At 34.2% G+C, this 23,831-nt stretch overlaps 1 protein-coding gene across 1 annotated transcript in view; it reads right to left on the reverse strand.

The window, feature by feature from the left end:
* The window catches only part of ABCB7 (ATP binding cassette subfamily B member 7), an 84,589-nt gene that overhangs the window by 26,091 nt on the left and 34,667 nt on the right, over positions 1 to 23,831 (reverse strand). Inside the window, exon 3 of the mRNA XM_090264256.1 lies at positions 18,947 to 19,066. Coding sequence (XP_090120382.1) covers positions 18,947 to 19,066 — 120 coding nt within the window. The remainder of the gene's footprint in view (positions 1 to 18,946; positions 19,067 to 23,831) is intronic.

The raw sequence follows: 23,831 nt of genomic DNA on the forward strand, positions 1-23,831 counted from the left end.
ACTGAAATTATATAGCAAAAAAGAGTCTCAAAAGCAAATAAATTACAATTACCTATGGCTGATTCACCACTGGGAAAACAAATAACACTGCTAGATCTATTTGCCTCACAAAAAAGATTCCTGTGTTCCAATACTACAGAAAATTAAACCCACTGAATACCAAACTAATTTACAAAACCTAACATATTTCTTCATAATACCCTCCAATATATGAAAATTAGGAATATAGTGCTTTCATATATTAAAGGCAAATATTCAATCATCACATTTCTATGCAAAGTTATAGTATCAAAGACATCAGCCATCATTTAGAAACAGCAACCTGGTTAGACTAAGTTTTCTTTGAAGAAATTAAATTTATATACATTAATAACATGTGAAAACAATTGTATGAGGGTTAACAAAAACACTGAAATCCCAGTTCTTGTTAATGTTCCATTATTATGTCTTTCATCTTTGTTAAACATAAAGAATGTATTGTCAACAGGCCTCAGTTTATCTACAACTAAGAGGAGCTATGTAAATCAAGATTTCAAAGTAAGGTATAGCAACCAAGCAACAGTATTAAAATACTCAGCAGGTATTCGTATATTTTTAAGAATGTAACACTATGGGATAAACTTCTTAAAACTTTTAAGATTTCTAACTTCCAGAATATAATCTAATAGAATATTAGGTTTCAAGTAGTAGTAATTTTCAATTGTGATTCCCATAGAACCATTTAACCTCAGGCTCTTGCTTTTGCTTATAATGGCCTCCCACCTCATTTACCTCTCCAGACCTTTCCATTCTTCAAAACCCACTTTGACTCCTAGTCCCATCATGATGCCTTCTCTGAAAACGGCAGCCTACTTGGTACTTACTGTCTTCTCAATTTCAGTGTAACTTTCTCTGGCAAAACATTTTGTGAACAAGAGCTACGTGAGCTAGGTATGGTGCTAGGCACCTTTCACAAATGGCTGAATGAGAGTTGAATGAAATGAACAATTCTATGAAATAGGTATTATCCCTATAATTGAGAAAAATCAGGTCTGGTAAGCAGCAGAGCTGGGATTAAAATCCACGTCTGACTTGAAATTCAGAATTTTTTCTAGTATACCATAGTTATATCAGCAGCATATAAGGCAGGGACCATAATATTTTACTCTTTTTGCACCCTAAAATATATGTCCTCAAATGTGCTGCATAAACCAGCTACAGCATTAAAGTATGGTACAAGTAATTTAAATAAATGTGAGCAGATTCTAGGTTTTCCATATAATACGGCCACATCCCCCCATTTGCATTCCAATATACTTTCTTAAGTGAGAGAAACAGTGATAGTTACAGCTAGCAGATAATTCTCATAACTCACAGCCTATTCATTATATCTTTGCTACAGCAAGAGTGAGTGGTGATTGAAATCAATGTATCACCAAGAAGGTTGTGCAATTTTACTTTCTTGAAAGTGTGTTTGAGTTTGGTCACATCTGGGAACATCCTTGTAAGTGTGTAAAAAATGTGAATAACAACTGTCCTGTGTGTATATTGGCAACAAAAGGGCAGTTATCACAGTGCTAAAAACATAATACCACTATCTCTAATAACTGTTGATTACTCTCAGTTTTCCCACAAAAGTAATTTTAAAAAAGGAAAGGAATGAAAAACATCAAGGAAATGGAAAGGATATTATGTGCAGATGTTTTTATAAGTATATACTCATAAGTGTGGGTTCCATTGGCCTTGTGATATTTTGGGGGTAGAGAAAAGCAAATACTGGTTTTCCCTAATATTCTGCTTTCAGCAGAACTAGACAAACCATCTCAGATAAGTGTGAATTTTCAAAAACATTTTTATTTTGAAGTATTATGAGTCTTCATAGAAAACTGCAAAAGTAGTACAAACTCATAAGCCTTCACAAAATGTCTCCTAATGGTGACATCTTACATAGCTGTACTTCAATATGAAAAACCAAACATATATGTTGGCACATTACTGTTAAATATACTACAGAACTCTGTTTTCACCATTTAAAAATGTATATTCATGTATATGTGTGTGGTTTGTGTCATGTATATGGTCCTATGCAATGTTATCCTATGTTCAGATCCATGATCACAATCAAGATACAGAACTATCCCATCACCACAAAAGAACTTCCACCCTGAATGGTGTGGCTCAGTGGACTGAGCACCAGCCTGCGGACCAAGAGGTCACTGGTTCAATTCCCAGTCAGGGCACATGCCTGGGTTGCGGGGCCAGGTCCCCACTGGGAGCATGTAAGAGGCAACCACACACTGATGTTTCTCTCCCTCTCTTTCTCCTTCCCTTCCCCTCTCTCTAAAAATAAATAAATAAAATCTTTTTTTAAAAAAAGAACTCCCTTGTACTACCCCTTTTATATTCACGCCTATTAACCTTGCCTCACCCCACTCCCTGTCCTCTGGGAACCACCACTTTATTCTTGATCTCTATAACTTAGTCATTTTGAGAATATTATATATATGAAATCATAATAGCATGTTAACATTTTAAGATTGGATTTTCACTCAGTATAACGTTATTGACGTTCATCGAGGATGATGCATGTTATCAACAGCTCATCTCCTTGTGCTGCTGAGTACTCTCCCATAGATCTACCAGAAGTTTTCAACCACTCAGTCCTGAAGGACATTTTGGTTGTTTCTAGTTTGGGGCTATTACAAATAAAGGTATTATGAACATTTTCATACACATGGTCATAAGTAATGGCAATGATGTTGAACATCTTTTCATGTGCTTATTTGCCATGTGTTTATCTTCTTTGGTGAAATATTTGTTCATATCTTTTGCACATTTTATAACTGGATCATTTTTTGCTGTTGAATTCTAGGAGTTATTTATGTATATTCTAGATATAGGCCTTTGCTGGATATGAGATTCGCACTCTGTAGCTTGTCTTTCATCCTACTGAGGAGCCTGAACTCCTACGTGACCTAGCAGTCTGGAGCAGTCCCCTCCAGTGAGGTGAGAGCTTGGACTCTCATCTCCACCTGTAGTAATGGGGCAGCAGCCCATCCTTATTTGGAGCACTATCACAGGAGGCTTGCTAAACAGAAGATTTAAATAAAATCTACAGTGTCATAACATAATACCCAAAATGTCCAGGTTTCCATAAAAAATCACACCAAGTACTACTAAGATAACAACTTGAATGAGAAAACAATAAACAGACACAAATGTTAGAACTGTCTCACAAGGATTTCAGAGTAGCCATCATAAAAGTGTTTCAAGGATCATTTATGAGCATGCTTAAAACAATAAAAAAATTAATGCCTCAGCAAACAAGTAAAGGACATAAATAAAATCCAAATGGAAAATTAGGAATTGAAAAATATTATAACTGAATTAAAAAAAAAAAACCTGAATAGATGGGCTTCATGGCAGAATGGAGAGGACAAAGGAAAGACCGAAGATGCTGCTGGCTTTAAGATGGAGGAGGGGCCCCAAACCAAGGAACTCAGGTGATCTCTGGGAGCTGTAAAAGGCAAGGCAACAGATCCTCCACAAGAGCCTCTAGAGGGCACAGTCCTGACATATGCCTTTATTTTGATCCAGTGAAACCTAATTTTGGACTTCTGCCCTTTAGAAATGTAAAATAATAAATTTGTGTTGTTTTAAACTATTAAGTTTGTTATAAGTTGTTATAGCAACTTCCAGAAAAACAGAGATAGCAGGAACATTTCCTAATTCATTCTGTGAGGCCAGCATTACACTAATACCAAAACCAGACAAAGACCTCACAAGATAGGAAAACTATCTTATGAAATATATTTTTTAAATTCTCATCAAAATATTAAAAATCAGAGACAATAACAAATAAAAACAATTATGCAGCATGACCAGGTAGATTTTATTTTAGGTATGCATGGTTGGTTCAACATTTGAAAATCCATTAGTCATGTGCTGCGTAACAACATTTAGGTCAACGATGGACAACATATACGACAACAGTCCTGTAAGATTATAATTGAGCTGAGAAATTACTACTACCTAGTGATGTTGTAGCTATCATAACATCTTAGAGCAAAGGGTGAAAATCAACAAGGCTGTGGTTGAGATGACAAGCTCCTAAAGGTGGTTTCTGAGGAATTCACTCACAAGGAGTTGTTGGGACTGGAACAGAAAAACACAGGTGAAGAAACAAGAGAAAAGGACACTGCAGAAGGAAAGGAATGCTCAAGACAACTTACAGTGAAGGGTTTAGCAGAAGCTTTTGAAAACTTCAACAAGCTCCTTAAAAAGTTTACAAACCTGGACCTCGGCTATGAAAGGTTTTCAATAAAAGAGAGGCATGTTCAGGTGTATTATCTGTTTACAAGCAAATTTATGATGACAAAAAGTGAACCACCATGGACATATTTCTGAAAAGAGTGACACTTCCTCAAAAAGAGCCTGAGGGAGGTCCTTCAAGAGGTGTTTCAAAACAAGGAATTGCTACCATAAAGACGACAGCTGCACGTGTTGTTACTGCCCCTGCAGACCTTACAGTGAGATAAGGTAGGGAGGGAGAAGACAGAGATATTGATGATCCAGATCCTGTGTCGGCCTAGGCTAATGTGTGTTCGTGTCTACGTTTTAAACAAAAAGTTACATATATTTTTAAAAAAGAAAACTTATGGTATAAGAATATAAAGAAAATAAATAGAAAACTCACAGTATAAGGATATAAAGAAAATAGTGTTGTATAACTATACAATGTATCTGCTTTTTAAATTAAATATATTGGGGTAAATAACATTAAATAAAATTTCAGGTGTATAATCATACAACACCTGTAAACTCTATTGTATGCTCACCATCTGAAGCCTAGTCTCCTTCTGTCACCCATTTAACCGCTTTTACATTTTTCATCCTCCCTCCCACTACTCTTTCCATCTGGTAACCACCATTCTGTTGTCTGTATCTTTGAGTTTGTTTTTTGTTGCTTTTTTTTCTTTTGTTTTATATTCCATGTGTGAGTGAAGTCATATGGTTCTTGTACTTTTCTATCAGACTTATTTCACTTAGCATAACACTCTCAAGATCCATCCATGTTGTGGCAAATGGCAATATTTCATCTTCTCTGATGGCTGAGCAGTATTCCATTGTATATATATGAACCACATCTTCTTTATCATGACACTTAGGTTGTTTCCATGTCTTGGCTATTGTGAATAATGCAATAATAAACATATGGGTGAAATACCTTTTTTAATTGAATTTATTGGGGTGACACTGTTTCATAAAACCATACAGGTCTCAAGTATGCAAATCAATAAAACATCATCTGCACATGGCATTGTATGTTCATCACCACACGCAAAGTCTGTTTCTGTTCCCATTCCCCTTCCCCTTTGCCCTCCTCAACCCCCCACTCTCCTTTCTCCTCAGCTTTCACCACACTCTTGTCTGCATCTATGTGTTATGTTTATACGCTTTCTGGTTAATCCCTTCACCTTCTTCTATCTAGTTCCCCAACCCCCTCTCCACTGATATCTCTATGAATAAGTGTTTTCAAATTCTCGGGGTAGATACTCAAAAGAAAGACTGTGGGGTCAAAAGGTAGCTCTATCCTGAATTTTCTGAGAAACTTCCATAACTGTTTTCCACAGTGGCTAAACCAACTTACAGTCCCACCGGCAGTATGCAAGGGATCTGTTTTCTCCACATCCTCTCCAACACTTGTTATTTCTAACAAGGGTAAGGTGGTAGCTCATTGTGGTTTTGATTTGCATTTCCCTTATAATGAGCATCTTTTCCTATATCTGACTATCTGTAAGTCTTCATTGGAAAAGTGTCTATTTAGGTCCTCTGCACATTTTTTAATCAGATTTTGTTGTTGTTGGATTGTATAACTTCTTTATATATTTTGGATACCAGCCATTTATCAGAGGAATAGTTTGCAAGTATCTTCTCCCATTTGGTTGATGGTCTTTGTTTTGTTGATGGTTTCTTTTGCTGTGCAGTAGCATTTTATTTTGATGTTGTCCCGTTCATTTATTTATTTTTGCTCTTACTTCCCTTTCCATTGAGTCAACTTCACAAAAATCCCTCATTGACCAAGATTCATACATTTAGTGCTTATCTTTGCCTCTGAGTATTTTATTGTTTAAGGTCTGATATTCAAGTCTTTATTATGAGTTATATTTTGTGTATGGTGTCAGATAGCAGTCTAGTTTCATTCTTTCACATGTAGCTTTCCAGTTTTCCCAACACCATTTATTGAAGATGTTCCTTTCTCTCTCATATGCTTTTAGCTCCTTTGATGAAAATTAGTTGCCCATATATGTGTGGGTTTATTTCTGAGCTCTCAATTCTGTTCCATTGGTCCATGTTGTCTGTTTTTCTGCCAATACTATATTGGTTTTTTTTCAGTCCTCACCTGAGAAGACATTTACTGACTTTAGAGGGAGGGAAGAAGGGAGATGAAAGGAGGGAGGAGGGGGGAGAGAAACCTCATGCGAGAGAAACATCAATTGGTTGCTTCCCATACATGCTCCGACTGGGAATCGAGCCCACAACCCAGGTAGGTATGTGCCCTGACCAGGGATCAAACCCTCAACCCTCTGGTTCATGGGACGATGCTCCAACCAGCTGAGCTACCTGGCCATGGCACCATACTGTTTTGATTATGTTGCTCTGTAGTACTGACTGAAGTCCAGCTTTGTTTTTCTCAGGATTGCTTTGGCTATTTGGGATCTTTTATGGTTCCATACAAATTTATGGATTTTTGTTCTATTTCTGGGGAAAATGCCATTGGGATGTTGATGGGAATTGCATTAAATCTGTTTATTGCTTTAGGTAATATGGCCATTTACACAATGTTAATTTTTGCAATTCATAAACACGGAATATCTTTCCATTCTTTGTGTCTTTGATTACTTTCAACAGTGTCATATAGTTTCTAGTATACAGGTTCTTCATTTATATCATTGTTTTATTCTTTTTTGTTGCAATTGTAAAATGGGATTTCTCTAATATTTCCTTATGAATATACAGGAACACAACAGATTTTTGTATACTGATTTTGTATCCTATAACTTTACTGTATTTGTTTATCGTTTCTATTAGTCTTCTGGTGGCACCTTTAGGGTTTTCTATAAACATAATCATGTCATCTGCAAATAGTGACAGTTTTATTTCTTCATTCCCAATTTGAATATCTTTTATTTCTTCTTCTTGCATGACTGTTCAGACTAGAACTTCCAATACTATGTTGAATAGGAGTGGTGAGAGCGACCATACATGTCTTGTTCCTGACCTTAAAGGAAAAGCTTTCAGTTTATCACCATGGAGTATGACACTGGCTGAGTATTTGTCATATATCGAGGTACTTTCCTTCTATAATCATTTTATTGAGTGTTTTCATCATAAATGTATATTGTTTCATGACAAATATTTTCCTCATCTATTGTTATGTTCATGTGATTTTTATTCTTATTTTGTTAACGTGGTGTATCACACTGATTGATTTGTGAACGTTGAACTGATGCTGTACTCCTGGAATAAACCCCACTTGATAGTGACATATGATCCTTTTTAATATATTGTTGTATTTGATATGCTAGTATTTTGTTTAGGATTTTTGTATCTGTATTCATCATATACTGGCATGTAATTTTCTTTTCTTGTGTTGTCCTTGCCTGATTTTGGTATCAGGGTAATGTTAGCCTCATAAAATAAATTAGGAAGTAGTCCCTACTGTTTAATTTTTCTCTGAAGAGTTTGAGAAGTACCAATGCTAAATCTTCTTTGAATGTTTGTTAGAATTGACAGGTGAAGCTATGTGGTCATGGACTTGTTTTTTTGAAGAGATTTTTCATTATTGTTTCAATGGCCTTACTAGTGATTAAACCATTTAGGTTTTCCAATTCTATATAGTTCATTCCAGGAAGGTTATATATGTCTCAGAATTTGTACATTTCTCCTAGCTTTTCAAATGTGGTGGTATATTGTCTTTCATATTATTCCTGCACAAGTCTTTGTATCTCTATGGTGCCCACTACAACTACTCTTTCATTTCTTATTTTATTTTAGACTTTCTTTTTTTCCTTAGTGAGTATAGTCAGAGGTTTCTCAATTTTCTTTATCTTTTTAAATAACCAGCTCTTTGTTTCCTTCATTTTTTTTCCTTTTTTTTTAAGGGATAACAAGTCACTTTTTATTTATTTTTTAAAAAGATTTTACTTATTTATTTTTAGAGAGAGGGGAAGGGAAGGAGGAAGAAAGGGAGTGAAACACCAATGTGTGGTTGACTCTCGCATATACCCGACTGGGGACCTGGCCTGCAACCCAGGCATGTGCCCTGACTGGGAATTGAACCAGTGACCCTTTGGTTTGCAGGCTGACACTCAACCCCCTGAGCCACACCAGCCAGGGCTGTTTCCTTTATTTTCCATTGTCTTTTTGCTCTTTATTTCCACTGTGATTTTTGTCATTTCCTTCCTTCTAATGACTTTGGGCTTTATTTGTTCTTGTCCTAGCTTTTTACAATGTTAAATATTTTATTTGAGATATTTTTTGTTTCTTCAGTTAGGCCTGTATTAATATAAAAATTAGCAACATCCCTCTTAATACTACTTTCCCTGCATCTCAAAATTTTGATACGCTATAGTATTTTCATTTTCATTTGTATCTATGTATCTCTTTATCTCTTCTTTTATTTCATCTTTGATCTAATAGTTGTTCAGTAGCATGGTGTTTAATCTCCACATACTTGTATTTTCTCCAACTTTCTGCATGCAATTAATTTCCAGTTTCATACCACTGGAGTCAGTAAAAATGCTTGGCATGATTTCAGTCTTTTAAAATTTGTTAAGACTAGTTTTGTGCTCCAACATATGGTGTATCCCCTTCAGAATTTCCCCTGTGCACTTGAGAAGAGTTCATATTCCACCATCTTGGGGTGGAAAGTTCTATACATATTGAATATGTCCCTGTGGTCATCTAATATCATGTAAGGCCAATATTTCCTTACTGAATTTCTGTTTGGTTATCTGTTCATTGCCGTCAATGGGGTATTAAGGTTCCCTACTGTAGTTGTATTTTTGTCAGTTTCTCCCTTTAGCTTTGTTACTAGCTGCTTTATACATTTTGGTGTTCTCAGGTCAGGTGAATATATATTGATAAGTGTTATATCTTCTTGATGAATTGTCCCCTTTCTCATTATAAAATGTCCACCTTTCTCTCATTACCTTTTTATGCTGAAATCTACTTTAAGTACACCTACACCTCCTTTCCTACGGATACCATTTGCTTGGAGTATTATCTTCCAAACCTTTTCTTTGAGCCTGTGTTTGTCTTGGAGTTCAGATAGGTCTCTGAAGGAAAAATAGAATTGGGTCTTGTTTTGTGATCCATCCTGTTATTCTGTGTCTTTTTATTAGTGAGTTCAATCCATATACATTTAGGGTGAATAATGATATATGAGGACTTACTTTAGAATCATTTAATCTTCTGTTTCTTGTTGCTCTTTATTTCCACTGTTTCTTTTCCCTTGTGTTTCTGTCTACTATTTTAATTTGGTGGTTTTCTATTATTTTTCTCAATTTCCTCTTTTTTATGTTATGGTCTAAGCTCTAGATTTTGATTTCGTGTTTATTATTGGTTTATGTAAAAAAAAATACTTCATACACACAGTAGTCCTTTTCTTCTGATTGTATCTTATCTTCATTCACCTACACAAATTTCATCCAACACCCTTCCATATTTTTGTTCTGACAAATTACCCCTTTGCATGCTGTACATTCATTTCCAAATTGCAGAAGTTTTAGTCTTTTTAAATATGTATTTCCCCCTTTAACCTTTATATTAAACTGTTTAATATCCTATTCTGAAAAACGGTGATATTTTCCACCTTCTGTCTGTCTGTCATCTTACTCAAAGTCTGGTATACTCTTTGTCTTTTTGTTTCAGGTACAGGAGCTCCTTTCAACATTTCTTGCAATGCAGGTCTTATGGTGGTACGTTCTCTCAGTTTTGTTTTTGTTTTCTTTCTTTCTTTCTTTTTTTTTTTTTTTTTTTGACTGGGAAAGCCTTTATTTCTCCTTTATATACAGGTTGGGGCAAATGTAGGTTTACAATTGTTCATATGAAAAATAATACAATAATTAGTAATAATACAAGAATAATATCAGTGTTTCGCATACTCACAACTGTAAACCTACATTTGCCCCACCCTGTATTATTCTTGGTTGGTGGTTTCTCTCTTTCAACATTTTGAACATTTCATTCCACTATCTCCTGTTTCTGATGAAAGACCTGATTATAATCTACTAACTGGGTTTCCTGTCTAGTTGGTTTTTTTTTTTAAAACCCCCGCCTTTAGAAATGTTTATTTGCCAGTAACTTTTGACAGTTTTAATATAATATGTCTTGAAGAAGGCCTTTTTTGCTTTGATAATTAGGTGTCTGTTAGCTTCTCGAATTCAGGGCTCAAGTTCTTTCCATAGGTTTAAGAAGTTCTCATCAATTATTTGTTTGAATAGGCTCTCTGTACGCTTCTCTCTCTCTTCTACTTCTGGGACACTCACTATCCCTATGTTGCTGTTTCTATTGGAGTCAGATAGTTCTCATAGAGTTATTTCATTTTTTTTTTAAACTCTTAGTTCTCTCTCTTCTTCCCCTTGGGTCATTTCCAGGTTTCTATCTTTGAACTTGCTAATTCTACCTTCCATGTGCTCTGCTCTTTCTGTAATGCTAATATATTCTTCACCTGATTTATTGATTCACTCAGCTACAGAATTTCTATTTGGGTATTTTAAAAAACTGCTATCTCTTCGGTAAAAGGATGAAAAGGTCACTAATTTTCTTTCTGAACTCATTGAACTACATTTCTTAGTTCTCTTGTATCTCATTGAGCTTCATAACTGCAACCTTAAATTCTGTGTCATTTAAGTCACAGTCTTCCATGACTCTGAGTTTGGTTTCTGGAGATTTTGGATTTTCTTTCTGCACTCACATGTTACCTTGGTTGTTCAGGGTATTTGATGGACTGTTTCTTTGCCTACACATTTGAGGTAGTGAGCTCTATTCTTGTTTAGATATGACTTGCTATTAACAATTCAGAAGGTTGATAGGTAGGGTACTTTCTTTTGTTTTCCAGTGAATGGTGTTATAGTGAAAATTTTTGTTTTCTCTTACTGGCACTATTTTTGCCTCTGGAATCAAGGTGGGGTGATATCACTTGGGTTAAGGAATATACCGTGTACTAATTTTAAGAGGAGAATCAAAGGAGTCTTCTTCTCACTCTGCCATGATGCTTATGTCATCCCCAATGTGTCTATGTTTTAAACTAAGTGATATTGCCAAAAAAATCAAATTTTTAAAAAATTAAAAATTTTATAAGTAAAAACAGTTATAGTAGCTAAGGTAATTTATTTTTGATGACACATTTTAAAGATAAATTTAGGGTAGCCTATGAGTATTTATAAAGTTTACAGTAATGCACAGTAATGTCTGAGGACTTCATACTCACTCACCATTCACTCACTGACTCACCCAGAGCAACTTCCAGTCCTGCAAACTCCACTCGTGGTATGTGCCCTATCGAAGTGCAGCATTTTAAATATTTTATACTGTATTTTTACTGTACCTTTCCTATGTTTAGATATGTTTAGATACACAAATACTTATCATTGTACTACAATTGCCTATAGTATTCAGTATAGTAACATGTACAAATTTGTAGCCTAGGAGCAATAAGCTATGTCACATAGCTTAAGTATGCAGTAAGCTATACCATCTAGGTTTGTGTAAGTGTACTCTATAATGCTTGCACAAAGAAATCACCTAATGGTGCATTTCTTAAAACATATTCCTGTCATTAAGTGACACATGGCCATAAAGTAATTTATCACATTAATAGGCTAAAGAGAGAATATCAAATGATATCAATAGATGCAAAAAAAGCATGAGACAAAATCCAACACCTATTCATAATAAAAACTTTCAACAAGCTGGAAATAGAGGGGAATTTCTTCAACTTGTTTAAGAACATATACATAAAACCCCATAGCTTAGAATATACTTAATAATAGGAAACTAAATGGTTTTCCCCCAAGATTAGGAACAAGTCAAGGATGTCTTGTCTTACCACTATTGTTCAACATGGTACTGGAAGTCCTAGCTAATGCAATAAAGCAGGAAAATGAAATTAAAAGTATACATATTAGGAAGAAATAAGCAATTTTTGCAGATATGATTATCTATGTGGAAAAATCCAAAAGAGTTAAAAAAACTGAAATTAATAAGCAACTCTATCAAGACTTAAGGATAAAAAGTTACTATACAAAAGTCAATTGCTTTTCTATATTCCTCTGACAAACATTATACAACTTCAAATTAAAAATATAACACCATTTAAGTGAGTACCAAAAAATAAAATAAAGAGCTATAGATCTAACCAAACATGTACAATATCTATATGAGGAAAACTAGAAAACTCTGACTAAAAAAAATTATAGAACAACTAAATGAATAGAGAAATATTCCATGTTGTGGATAGGATGGCTCAATGCAGTATTGTCAAGATGTCAGTTCTTCCCAGACTTGATCTATATTGATGATGCAATACTAATCAAAATCCCAGCAAGTAATTTTGTAGACACGAACAAACTGATTATAAATTTTATATAGAAAGTAAAAAGACCTAAAATATCCAACATAATATTAAAGAAGAAAACAAGGTTGGAGGGCTGTTGCTACTTAACTCCAAGACTTACCATAAAACTACATCAATCAAGACAGTGCAGTAAGGGCAAAAGAACAGACAAATACATTAATGGAACAGAACAGAGAATCTAGAAATAGACGAGTATACACAAATATAGTTCACTGATCTTTGGCAACAGAGCGAAGGCAGCCCAGTGGGAAATTAAAAAAAAAAAAAATGGTTCTGGAACAAATGAAAAAAAAAAAAAAGAATGTAGTCACTGATCTTACATCTTTTCCAAAAATTAACTCCAAGTGGATCACAGAATTAAATGTAAAGCACAACTCTATACAAATTCTAGAAGGTAACATAAAAGAAAATATAGGTGATCTTTGGTTTGGCTATAACTTAGTTGCAACACTAGAGGCATAATCCACAAAACAGTGATAAGTTGGACTTCATCAAAATTTAAAACTTCTGTTCTGTGAAAGATACTAAGAGAAGGAAAATACAACCACAAATTAAGTGAAAATATTTTGAAAATATCTGATAAAGGACCAGTATCCAAAATGTAACATAAAGAACTTTTAAAATTCAACAGAAGAAAATGAACAACCCAATTTAAAAATGGACAAAAGACCTGACACCTATCTCACTAAAGAATATATACAAATGGACAAAAAACATATGAAAAGTTTTAGGTCAAATTAGGCAATTTCGAATTAGAATAAAAGTGAGATACTACTACTTACCTCTCAGAATGGCTAAAATCCAGAACACTGACAACACCAAATGCTGACAAGGATGTGCAGTGACAAAAACTCTCATTCATTGCAGGTGGGAATGCAGAATGGTACAGCCACTTTGGAAGACAGTTCTGCAGTTTCTCACAACATTAACCATTGTCTTATCATATAATCTAGCAACTGTACTCTTTAGTAATTACCCAAATGAGTTGAAAATTTATGTCACACAAAATCCTGAATATAATGTTTCCTGCAGTTTATTTATAACTGTCCATATCTGGAACCAACCAAGATGTCTTTCAACAGGTACACGGATAAACACACCATGGTACAGCCATACGATGGAATATTTTCAGTAATAATAAAAAAAGAAACTCTCAAGTCACAAAAAGATATGAATGACTCTGAAATGCATACTGCTAAGTTAAAGCAGCCAGTCTGAAAGGGCTACATGTTATATAATTCTAATTATATGACAGTCTGAAAAAGGCAAAACTTCAGAGATAGTAAAATAATCACTGGTTGTCAGGGTATGGGAAGGTGAAGAAAGAGATGAATAGGTGGAACACATGGAATTTTTAGGGCGCTGAAAACCATTCTGTACAATACTTTAAATGGTGAATACATGATGATATGTATTTCTCCAAACCCATATAAACTAAAACAAAATAGTGAATCCTAATGGAAAATATAAACTTAGTTGATAAAAGTAATGTATTTTTCATAATTGCTATATCAATTGTGACAAATGCAGCGAGTGCACTAATGCAAGAGGTTAGTAACAGAAGAAACTGACTGTTTTTTAGGAGGTAGGATATATAAGAACTTTCTGTACTTACTGCTTAATTTTTCTGTAAACCTGAAACATATTATTTTAAAAGTACTCTAGGATATAAATTATCCTTCTCAACTTAAAGTGTTCAGGTAGCATTGTTTCACGTTAAAAACTATTTTTCATAAAATTTTAAAGAACTAAAATTAAGCAAGAAGTGCATGAATCTTTTGAAGTTATAAATGTCAAGTTCGTAGTTACTGAAAAACTCTAGCTCCTGCATGAAGCCTTTCTTAAATGCCTAATTGGTAAAACTTCCAGACAGCTTCACTTGTGACTTCCTTTGGGTATTTTTAATGTTATATATATTTCATCATTATTTCTATATTTTTCTCCTTCGATATACTTCAACTCCAGAAGGGCAAGGAGCGCATTTTATTCATTTGTATTCCCAGCTGCAAAGCACAGTACTTTGTTTGCTCAATCCTTAGTGCTATGGTCTGAATGTTTCTGTCCTGCCCCTACTCTCTGCCCTGCTCTCAATTGTAAGTTGAATTCTAACCCCCAGGGTGATGGTATTAGGAGGAGGAGCCATTAGGAAGTGATTAAATTATGAAGGCACAGCCCTCATAAAATGGGATTAATGCCCTTATAAAAGAGTCCCCAGAGACCCTCTTTGCCCATTACATCATATGAGGTTAAAATGAAATAAAGAAAACTGGATAAATGACTCAGTTTATGGTATTTTGTTATAGGGGCCGAAATGGGCTAAGACACATATATTATCCTTTACCTTATGTAATGCATTCTTGGAGAAAATGGGTATTGATTGTATTTTTATATATTATACCTTTTTCTAAAATTACTTTATAACTTTAAATATGACTTATTTTAATTTCCAACAGATTATTGAGAACATCTTTTTGTACTTGATATGTTAATTTTAATGTGCCTTCAATTTCTCTGGCAACTAACTGCCTCACAAGATGGTGGTGGTTAGAGAATATGAGTAAACTTTTTATAATATTAAATATTTATTTTGTGAAATCAAATCTCAGTAAATGTTTTATATTTTCTTTAAATCTTGGCATGGTTGTATGTAATATACTAATAGACTGAATTTTAAAAATCCTTAGGAGATATCAAAATCCCCAGATTAAGGATGATGTGATGGTCCCATAACATATGTGCAGATGGTAAGAAAAGCCATTGCATATTTGTAGGAATTTAAGAAATAAAGGCAGTGTTCTGTCTCTCTCATCAGAACCCTTAAAATATACACCATACAGAAATCTACATAGTACAGTTTATCTTAAAAATCTTTCTTGGAGGCAATGACAGAATTAAGACCCTCAGAATAAAAAGAGCATTAAAAGGCAAATAAGAAAGCAGATGGTATGCTGTAACTCCATATGTTCAGCATGAAATCCTTCTCCCTTTTACTTCTCACTTGACATTTCTCACTTTCTCTCTTCCACCTTTTTCATGGATGCCTCGGGGCTCATTATGAAATCACTACACGCTGTTCACATGGTGAGGCAGCGTCCACTAAGAGATAAGATAGGGAGGACCACAGAATAAAGAAGTATAAATTGGTCCAAGTGCTTATTTATCAAAGCATGTAATAACGTTCAAGAAAAAAATAGGAAGCCATGGAAGGACAAGGATATTAGTCCATCTTTGCACATTAATTATAAATAATAACTGCAATACTACTCAAAAATAAACAATGATTATGTTTTAAAGATTTGGGAGAGTGATCACTTTTAAAATGAGGACAATGAAGAAGGTGGGGAAATGCTGTTAGAAATTATTAAATCCTACTAGGGACTACATTCCTAAAGGTATTTTATGATCCAGTTCCTATCTAGAAAAAAGAAAACTGTTTTTCCATATTCTCTGAAAATAAGAGTAAGCACACATAATAACATCTGGTATCTTCTTCCTTTTCTAGATCCAAAAGAAATTTTAAAAAGCTGTGTTTTAAAAGACTGGAATTCACTCTAAAAATAAAGTCTATACAAATGCCATTATTTAAGGAACTTACATTCAGCTAATAAAGGAATAAAGGCCAATTTCCTAATTCTGCTTGAGCAAGAGTTCAAAATAAGCTCTACCCTTAAGTAATTTGTGGGTAGAAGATAATTCAGCAATCAATACTGCCCTAGAAAAAAATATGAGCTTTTAAAATTTCAACATTAGATAGGTAAAATTATTCTTTCTCTTCAGCTTAAACAAATAGAATAAAGTATAGGTTCTTGGTCTGTTGCTCAGCATCTTGATTCAAGTCCTCCCCCAGACAACGGTCTGGTTCATTGAAACAGCACTTAACAGAGTCAATAGATGAGAAAGGAGACTAGAAAACTGAACAGTCTGACTAAATTATTTTGGTTTTACTCTTACCTCTCCAATCATTCTTTCCATGTTTCCACTACTATTAACTTTATTTTCCTATAGGAACACATTTATCATAGATTCTGTCTGCAGTCATCTTCTACCTGTTCTTTTCCTTAGTGAATTCATTAATTTGCATTGTTTTAACTATTATCTCTTAATCTCTAAGTCCTGGGCTCCTTTCTCAGCTTGTCTTGCATTTTGTATTACCGGCTCAATCTCTCTCTCTACCCTGATGTTCCATCAGCACCTCAAATTTAACACTCCCCAAACCAAAAAATTTTTAAATTATTTATTTATTTGTTTGTTTATCTATTTTATTTTTAGAGAGAGGGGTAAGGAGAAAGAGAGGGAGAGAAACATCACTGTGTGGTTGCCTCTCACTTGCGCCCCCAACTGGGGACCTGACGTGCAACCTAGTTATGTGCCCTGACTGGGAATCGAACCAGCGACACTTGGCTCGCAGGCCGACGCTCAATCCACTGAGCCAGAGCAGCCAGGGCTCCTCAAACCAAAATTTTTGTCTTCCTGAAGATCTCCCAACACACTACCTATTTCTGTTATAAAGGCATTATCATTCTCTAATCCTTGGCAACATCTTTGAATCCTATTCCTCTTTTGATCTGTCCCTAAATCTTACTGACTCTTAACTCACAATATCTTTGGTATCTTTTTTCTTCATATTACCATTTATACCACTTCTCTAGTAGAAAATATTACTTCTCATCTACACTATTAAATTAGTATTATAACTGGTCGGTAAATACCGTTGAGTGAATTCATGAATTGAAAATGAATGGTATCCCTACTTTAGGTCTTTCATCACCCTAACCCACCTTATACAACAGGGTCAGATTAATTTCCTAAACTAAAGCTCTAACTTTATTACTCTTCTACTCAAAATAGAGCCTCCTACTTCCTGCATAATTAAGTAAATTTTTGTTTTACAATTAAGGTATTCCACATTAGGAGCTCTATTTATTTTTCCAAGATTACTTCGAATTCTTCTGAAACATTATCCTTTCACTGGAACAAAGCTTCACTCCTCACTTCTCCACACATACTCCATGTTCCTTCTCATCTTTTTGTTATTCTTACACCTGTAACAATCCTATTCATTAATCCAAGCCTATCTCAGACATCACCTCCTCTGTGAAACCTTTCCTGACACCCCATCATAGTGGTTCTTTCCTTTGAAATACCCCCAACACTTCTTTTAAATCATTTATGACCTACTTTGTATTATGGCAATAAAATAAAACATCTTATCTTGTATGATATGAGAGAGTAAATGTGCTTTGTTTACATTTGAATACCCTGCAGGGCCAAGAACAATACTTTGTATGACAAGTTCTCAATAAATGTTTTTGGGGTAGGGAAAGAATAAGTAAATAAATGGGAATGTACATGATATATAGAAGAAGTAAGTGAAAAGACCTGTTCTAAAACAATATATTAACACATATATGAGTGACAGCCAAATTATAACCAAACCTCATTTATACTTTTGAGCAGACTTTTACCATATTTCTGATGGAAATTGGAATTTATTTTTATTTGCACATGCACATTATGCTTCACTATGTGCCAAGCACTGTTCTAAGCAAACCTTTTGTATGCTAATTTATTTAACTCTTATAACAACCATATTTTATTTTATTTTACAAATTAAGAAACTGAGGCATAAAGACCAAGCAACTTGCCCAAGGTTACAAGGCAGACCCCAGGAAGTCTGACTCCAGAGCTTATATATGTACCATTACTCTATATTGTATCTAAAGATATATACATTACTAACTTCAAAACATGAATAAATTGAAATTAAGGGATTTCTACTGAAAGCTCAGTTATTATTATTATAAGTTTTCCTTACTGAAACATGTTACAGTACAGTAACAAATGGAGGAGGCTGCTAAGATGTAGAGAGCTCCTATACTGAATGGTACCAAAATGCCCAGCTTTTCCCTCTTTTTTCCCTTGATGTCACCCTGGTATTTACCACCTATGACTACCAATGTACCAAAAATGTCTTCATCCTTTTCAACTCACTGGGAACTCAGAACAAGGCTTACCATAAATTTGTATTACATAAAAGCTAAAAGGGCTCTGAGGAGTTCCTTGCTCCAGTAAGTGATCTTGTGTCTTACACTGGTTTCAGCAATGAGTTCCATTACATTGAAGCTGTTTTAAATCTGAGCCACAGATAAATCAGGCATCACCATATAATTTCTGCTGACTGCATACTAGAATTACATAAATAAGGGTCCTAAAAGTTGACAATGTTCCCCCCAAAGTGGCTTACCTCAGCCCAAGTTTCATTACTAGAAAACATCATAGCATTCCTTATAGCAACAAACAACATATAATTTCTCTTATTCTTACCTTTGCGCAACCCAAAAATCCCAGGGAAATGGCAACCCTAGCTCGTAGATCTGGCCTGTCTTTGGGCCACACATAAGAAAGCATTGCTTTTATGATTTTCTGAGTATCAACATCTTTTAACTGTTGAGAGAAAACAAAGCAGTGAGTAGCATGTTATTTCAAATATAAGTATATTTCAATAATGTAGAATTACATATCTATTTCACAAAAATATGAAAACATTACAAACTTAACTTATATTCAGTCTAAGGTCAATGTCTTTCAAACTCAAACTATTTTGGAGAACAAGAAACTTTTAATTGCTTTCAAAAAGTTACTCATGTAAGCCCTGGCTGCTGTGGCTCAGTGGACTGAGCATCGACCTGCGAGCCAAGTATTGCTGGTTCGATTCCCAGTCAGGGCACATTACTAGGTTGCACGTCAGGTCCCCAGCTGGGGGCACAAGTGAGAGGCAACCACACAGTGATGTTTCTCTCCCTCTCTCTCTCCTTTCCCCTCTCTCTAAAAATAAAATAAACAAATAAATTATTAATAAATAAATAAATAAAAATTATTAAAAAAAAGAAGTTAAGAAACAATTCCAAAAAAAAATTAAAAAGTTACTCATGTTTCTAATTTCTTACTTTCAGTTATAGCTATCCTTATACTGCCAAAAAGTTATTAAGTTGGGGTGAGGGGACATGTACTATATATTTATTTCTTACCTATTAAACTATTAAAACATTACATAAAATTTAAACATTTCCATATTTCCATCTTTGTGGACTCCCAGTCAGGGCACATGTGTGGGTTGCAAACCAGATCCCCAGTTGGATGCATGCAAGAGGCAAATGAGCGGTGTTTCTCTCACATGTTGGTATTTCTCTCCCTTTCTTTTCCCCTCCCATCCCCTCTCTCTAAAAATAAACAAAAATTTTTTAAAAAAAAGATCAATACAGTATTCCCTTACTTATCGAGAGTATTACATTCTAGACCCCCCCGCTATAGGTGAAAATCCACGAAGTAGCAACCTTACATTTTAGTATTTATATATATTTTAAGGCTTTATAAACCCTTCCCACACACTTCTAAACCGTTCCCAGCCCCTTATTAACCTTTCCCACTCCCTTATTAACCTTTTCCACACTTTTATAAACACTACTTATGTTCTTAACATATTCTACACTCTTAAACCTACGTAACTTTAACAACATATGTATACAGTACCACAAAATACCGCGATAGAGCAAAAAATCCGCGATAAATAATTAAATATAATATTTTTAAAAATCCCGTGATAAGTGAACTGCGATATAGAGAGGGACTACTGTACACTGTTGTATACAGTAATACCCCCTTATTCACAAGGGGGTATGCTCCAAGACCCCCAGTTAAACTGTGGATAGTATCAAACTCTAAATATACTGTGTTATTTCCTATACATACATACCTATGATAAAGTTCAATGACTTAATAAGGCACAGTAGGGAGTAATAAAAATAAAAGAACAGTCATAACAATATACTGTAATAAAAGTTATGTGAATGACTTTTGGGGCATTATTAAGTAAAATAAGGGTTACCTGAATAAAAGCACTGTGATACCTTACAGTGGATCTGATAACTGAGACGGCTACTAAATGACTAATGGGCAGGTAGCACATATAGCATGGATATGCTGGACAAAGGGATGATTCACATCTTGGGTGGAATGGTGCAAGACTTCATCATTATACTCAGAATGGTGCATAATTTAAAACCCGTCAATTACTTATTTCTGGAATTTTCCATTTAATATTTTCTGGTCATAGTTGACCTTGGGTAACTGGTCTTCCTGTATCCACTCTGTTCCCTGTATGATTAGTTCATCCTGCAATCAGGTATTACTACCAGCTTAAAACCCTTTGAAGGCACCCTATCACTCTTAGAATAAAGTCCATAACATGGTTTATGAGACCCTCCTTGGCCAGGCCCCTGACTACCTCTCTAGCCATATCTTATATCCCTACTTTCCATGTTCATACTATACTGGCTTTCTTTGAGTTTCTCAGATATGTTGTAATCCCTCTGCATCAGGGCCTCTGCACAATACCATTTGTCGGTAATCATCTTTCTCTCTACAATGCCAACCCACACCACCTGCAACCTCTTACTACTAGTTAATTGCCATATCAAGCAGCACTTTCTCAATGAGGTCTTCCCTAATTCTAGTCAGGATCCTAGGCTATATTTTCTCACAGAAGAACATTCCTTTCTTTCAGAGTCTTCATTTAGATTATAGACTACATATACAGCAATGTGGTTATTTGATTAATATCTGCTCTCCTGCTAGAATTCAAAATCCATGTGATTAGTTACTTTGTGTTTTGTGATCACTGTTGTAACCCAATACCAAATACGGTGGCTGACATACATTAGGTATTCAACAAATATTATATTTAATAAATGAATAAGACAGTTAGCTATAAGGATACTTATTCCCATGTCCTGTTAATAAGAAAAAAGTGGGAAGAGCCTAAATAAGCAATGATGCAGAACCTTGTAAAGAAATTACAGTGAATGCACACACAAAATATAGCCATTCAGAAATATATGTAGTGACACAGACACATTAAGTAAAAAAGCAGTTAAAAAGTTATGTTTTGTAAAAAAAAAAAAAAAAAGAAGTAATGTATATAAGAGTTTATACATGCATACATATAGAAAGCAATACCCCAAAAATGTTAACATCAGTAGCTGAGAGTAAGAGGGATCACTGATGATTTTTTATATCCTTCGTTTTGCTTGCTTGTATTCTCTGTAGCTCACATATAATAACAAAGAAATTTTATTTTGAGGGGGAAATGTTGTATAATCTCAAGTAGACTTGCACAACAAGGAATGGGGGAAAACTGTAGACATATTAAAGACCCAGGACAACACAGGGTGGTTTTATATTATGGTTATTTCCCCTAAGGCTCAGCAAATTTATTTTTCCAAAATCTTTTAGTCAGTTTATTGAGTAAAATATAACAGAAATAAGTGTTCATATTGTACTGAAAACGGGACTAGCATCCTAAGCTGCTTTAAATACATTAGATAGCAAAAACATGAAGTATTGAAAGTATAGTTCTTAATGATTGTATACACACATATACTCACACAAGCACTCTTAACTGGTAAGGTGTTTTTAAAAGGAAATGTGGCTGTTACTTTAAAATTCACTTTTACAATTGAACTATTACTAAATAAATATAGTGTAATACATTATAACACAAACAGGGGCATTTCAACCACTTTCCCATTTCACAAGTTTTGTGTTTTATTTTTCTTGATGCAATAATGGCAAGAGACCCTGTTTCCACATATTGCTGGAAGTACTCTCTTGTGTCAATGCCTTCTACAACACACCCTAAAATTTCTTCCATAAGGACACAGAGAAATTATAGCTAAGAGCAAGAAAATTATTCTAGTTGGCTTAATAGGGCATAAAATGTCACTACTTTAACAAAATGGGTTCTGAAGTTGTGTACTCATGCATTACGATTCCATTAAGCTGTAAAGTATATGCCTTCAGTTATAGTTTAGATAAATTATAAAGTTTGAAAAATAATGTCTTTTTTAAAGTACAGGCCAAATCAAAGAGATATTTCAGAGGCTGAGGTACCTTTTAAAAGAATTTTAAACCAACTTATTCCTGCTGCACAAGAGTAAAATAAAATTGAAGTCCTCAATTCAAATCCTAAAAGACAATCAAGATCAAATTCTTAAAAGACAAAGTGGGAAATGTAGGGAATGTCAAGTAGGATGACAATAAACTGGGTTATTTGAAAACTCACTGTGTAAACAGTAACAATATTATAATATAGAAAAAAATCATAATTTAAGAAAAGGAAAGTCTTTCTTAAGGGTCAAAATTTCTGAAGTAACCAACAGTTAATATCATAATAGTTTTTATTTAAGCCTGCTTACACATAAAAGGAAAACACGAAATTCTTTAACCTTTCTCCTTATCATTTTTCTAGTAAGTAGAATTTAAAAATTATTTTAAATGCATAACTGTGACAATTATATCATGATTACAAAAGCTCTTTAAAATTGAACACTACAGAAATATTAAAAGTCCTATAAAAGTAAAAGTGAATCTACTTTTCTTCTAATAATATGTTTAATATGGCCTTTTTGCTGTAGCTAATACTCAAATTTAAAACATGGAACTGACATTTTAATCCCCAACATAATATTATAAAACTGGTACTGTGTTAGTATGTGAAATAAACATTTCTAAAAAGGTTTTAACTATATATAGGGTGGGCAAAAGTAGGGTTACAGTTGTGAGTATGTGAAACAGAGTTCATTCTTGTATTATTTATTAATTATTGTATTTTTTGCCAAAGGAACTGCAAAGCCATTTTTGCTCACTCCTATACTGGAATGGGCTAGCCATAAAAAAGGAAAGAAATTAGATTCAGAAAGACAACACAAGGTTAACAATAAAAGGAATTCAAATTGGCTCACTAACAATTTTGAATGATAACAAAATTTTGTTGTGTTTTTCCCCTAGAAATTAGTTTGGAAGAAAAGGTTTGGAAACATCAGAGAGCTGTCAAAGAGGAGATGGCAGTGACTGAAAACAATGTGAACCAATAGAAAAAAGCAGGTCCCTGAGAAACTTGATTGATACCAGAAACAATGATCAATAAATGTTTATTCAATTAAATAATGTATCTATTCTTAAACACGTGGGGGCAAATTATTATTAATATCCAGGAGATATATCTAATACTTTATTTATTGAGTCATGACAACTTTTGACAGATTTTTAAATATTTATTGATTTGGTAGTAACATATAACTTCACAACCCTTATGAGGCTGAGCAGATAAAAATAATGAAAATATCTACTTGTACACAAGAAGTTGAAATAG

Source organism: Furipterus horrens, unplaced genomic scaffold (genome assembly GCF_987537825.1).
Source record: "Furipterus horrens unplaced genomic scaffold, mFurHor1.1.pri manual_scaffold_17, whole genome shotgun sequence".
Classification (NCBI taxonomy): domain Eukaryota; kingdom Metazoa; phylum Chordata; class Mammalia; order Chiroptera; family Furipteridae; genus Furipterus; species Furipterus horrens.